The sequence below is a fragment of the Acomys minous genome (genome assembly GCF_964271855.1).
Source record: "Acomys minous genome assembly, chromosome: 2".
In the NCBI taxonomy this organism is placed as follows: Eukaryota; Metazoa; Chordata; class Mammalia; order Rodentia; family Muridae; genus Acomys; species Acomys minous.
In genome coordinates, this window is record NC_140484.1 from 135,809,843 (window position 1) to 135,811,491 (window position 1,649).

The window sequence follows — 1,649 nt, forward strand, 5'->3', positions numbered from 1 at the left end:
AGAAATTCTTAGCAGATCCTCAGTTTGCTCAGAAAAGTTAAAAATAACTTCTTTTGCCAAAAAAAAAAAAAAAGTAAGGCCAGACAAAGACCGTTTGAGAAAGGAATTAGGACTCTCATCTACACCTAGTTTTCTTTTGTTTGTTTGTTTGTTTGTTTGTTTAGAGAAATTCAAGGTAACCCTGTATTCATTCTTCCAAGAGCAAAGTTTCACTCACACTTAGTGTCACTAACTGAAGCTGCATGTTAGATAGCAACAAGAAAAATGATCAGTAAATAGGAAAATGTTCTCCTACTTGTGAAGAAAGCTGTTAAGAGGTCTTTGAGTCTAACGGATACCCGACAGAACACTCAGCTGGAGAGTTTCTCAGAGACACTGGGAGGGACCGTGCTTGTTGTCCTAAACTGAGACCGTGTGCCTTCTTCCCTAGAGTTCATCAGCCCGTTGACAATGAAGGTGTCTGTTCCACCGACTGCCAACTTCAGCTACTCGGTATTTCTGCTGACAGGCTTCCCAGGCCTTGAGTGGGCGCACCACTGGATTTCATTGCCCATATTCATGGGATACTTTGTAGCCCTCGTGGGTAATGTCACTATCTTGCATCTGATTCGAACTGAGCCTTCCCTCCACCAGCCCATGTATTACTTCCTGGCTGTCTTGGCTGTGACAGACTTGGGCCTGTGCATGTCAACACTGCCTTCGGTGCTGGGGTTGTTATGGTTTGATGCCCGGAAAGTAGGTCTGGTGCCCTGTGTGCTGCAGCAACACTTCCTCCACTCTTTCTCCTTCATGGAGTCGGCAGTGCTGTTTGCTATGGCTCTGGACCGTCTGGTGGCAATCCGATTCCCACTGCGCTATGCATCTCTGCTCACTGGGTCTCGAGTGGCACTGGTAGGCGTGGTGCTGGGCATGCGCAGCGCGGCCATTACTGCTGCACCCTCGCTACACCTATTGACGTTTGACTACTGTCACCCTGGTGCTCTTTCCCATGCCTATTGTCTTCATCAGGACATGATCCGCCTGGCCTGCTCTGACACGCGCTTCAATAGACTCTACGGGCTATGCATCATCATGCTGGCCATGGGCTCAGATGTCCTCTTCATCCTGCTCTCCTACGCTGTCATCCTCCGTACAGTGCTGGCCATTGCCTCTGCAGGGGAGAGGCTCAAGGCCCTCAACACGTGTGTCTCCCACATCCTTGCTGTGCTTTGCTTTTATGTTCCGGTTCTGGGCCTGTCCATCGTGCATAGATTCGGACAGCACACCTCGCCCCTAGTGCACATCTTAATGGGCACAGTCTCCGTGCTTTTTCCACCTGTGATGAACCCTGTTATCTACAGCATCAAGACCCAACAGATCCGCAAAGCCGTTGTCAAGGTGATTTCACTGGGGAAGATACAGTGATAACTAAAGCCAAGCAACAAGGGAAAGTTTCTTTTCAGAACCCTTTAACCACAGAAGAAGTATCTGAATTTCGGGTAGCATGGTTGTCATGAATTGATTCCAATATTAAAGTTGATGGAAAGAATTAACATATGTAAATACAAATATGTACGCATTGCTTTCTGAAATGGAAAAATGACTGTTTTTAATACAATGCTTAAAGTTTCGATGTGACTTGGTATATTACTTAACAAATTTATTATAAC

General features: G+C 46.5%; 1 protein-coding gene across 1 annotated transcript; it reads left to right on the forward strand.

Annotated features, from left to right (window-relative positions):
- Window positions 1–450: 450 nt before the first annotated feature.
- Window positions 451–1,404, forward strand: LOC311581040 (olfactory receptor 51L1-like; the record flags this gene model as incomplete). The annotated part of the gene is made up of 1 exon (XM_084752931.1): window positions 451–1,404. One exon carries the CDS (start codon window positions 451–453, stop codon window positions 1,402–1,404), a length of 954 nt encoding a protein of 317 aa, XP_084609057.1.
- Window positions 1,405–1,649: the final 245 nt, after the last annotated feature.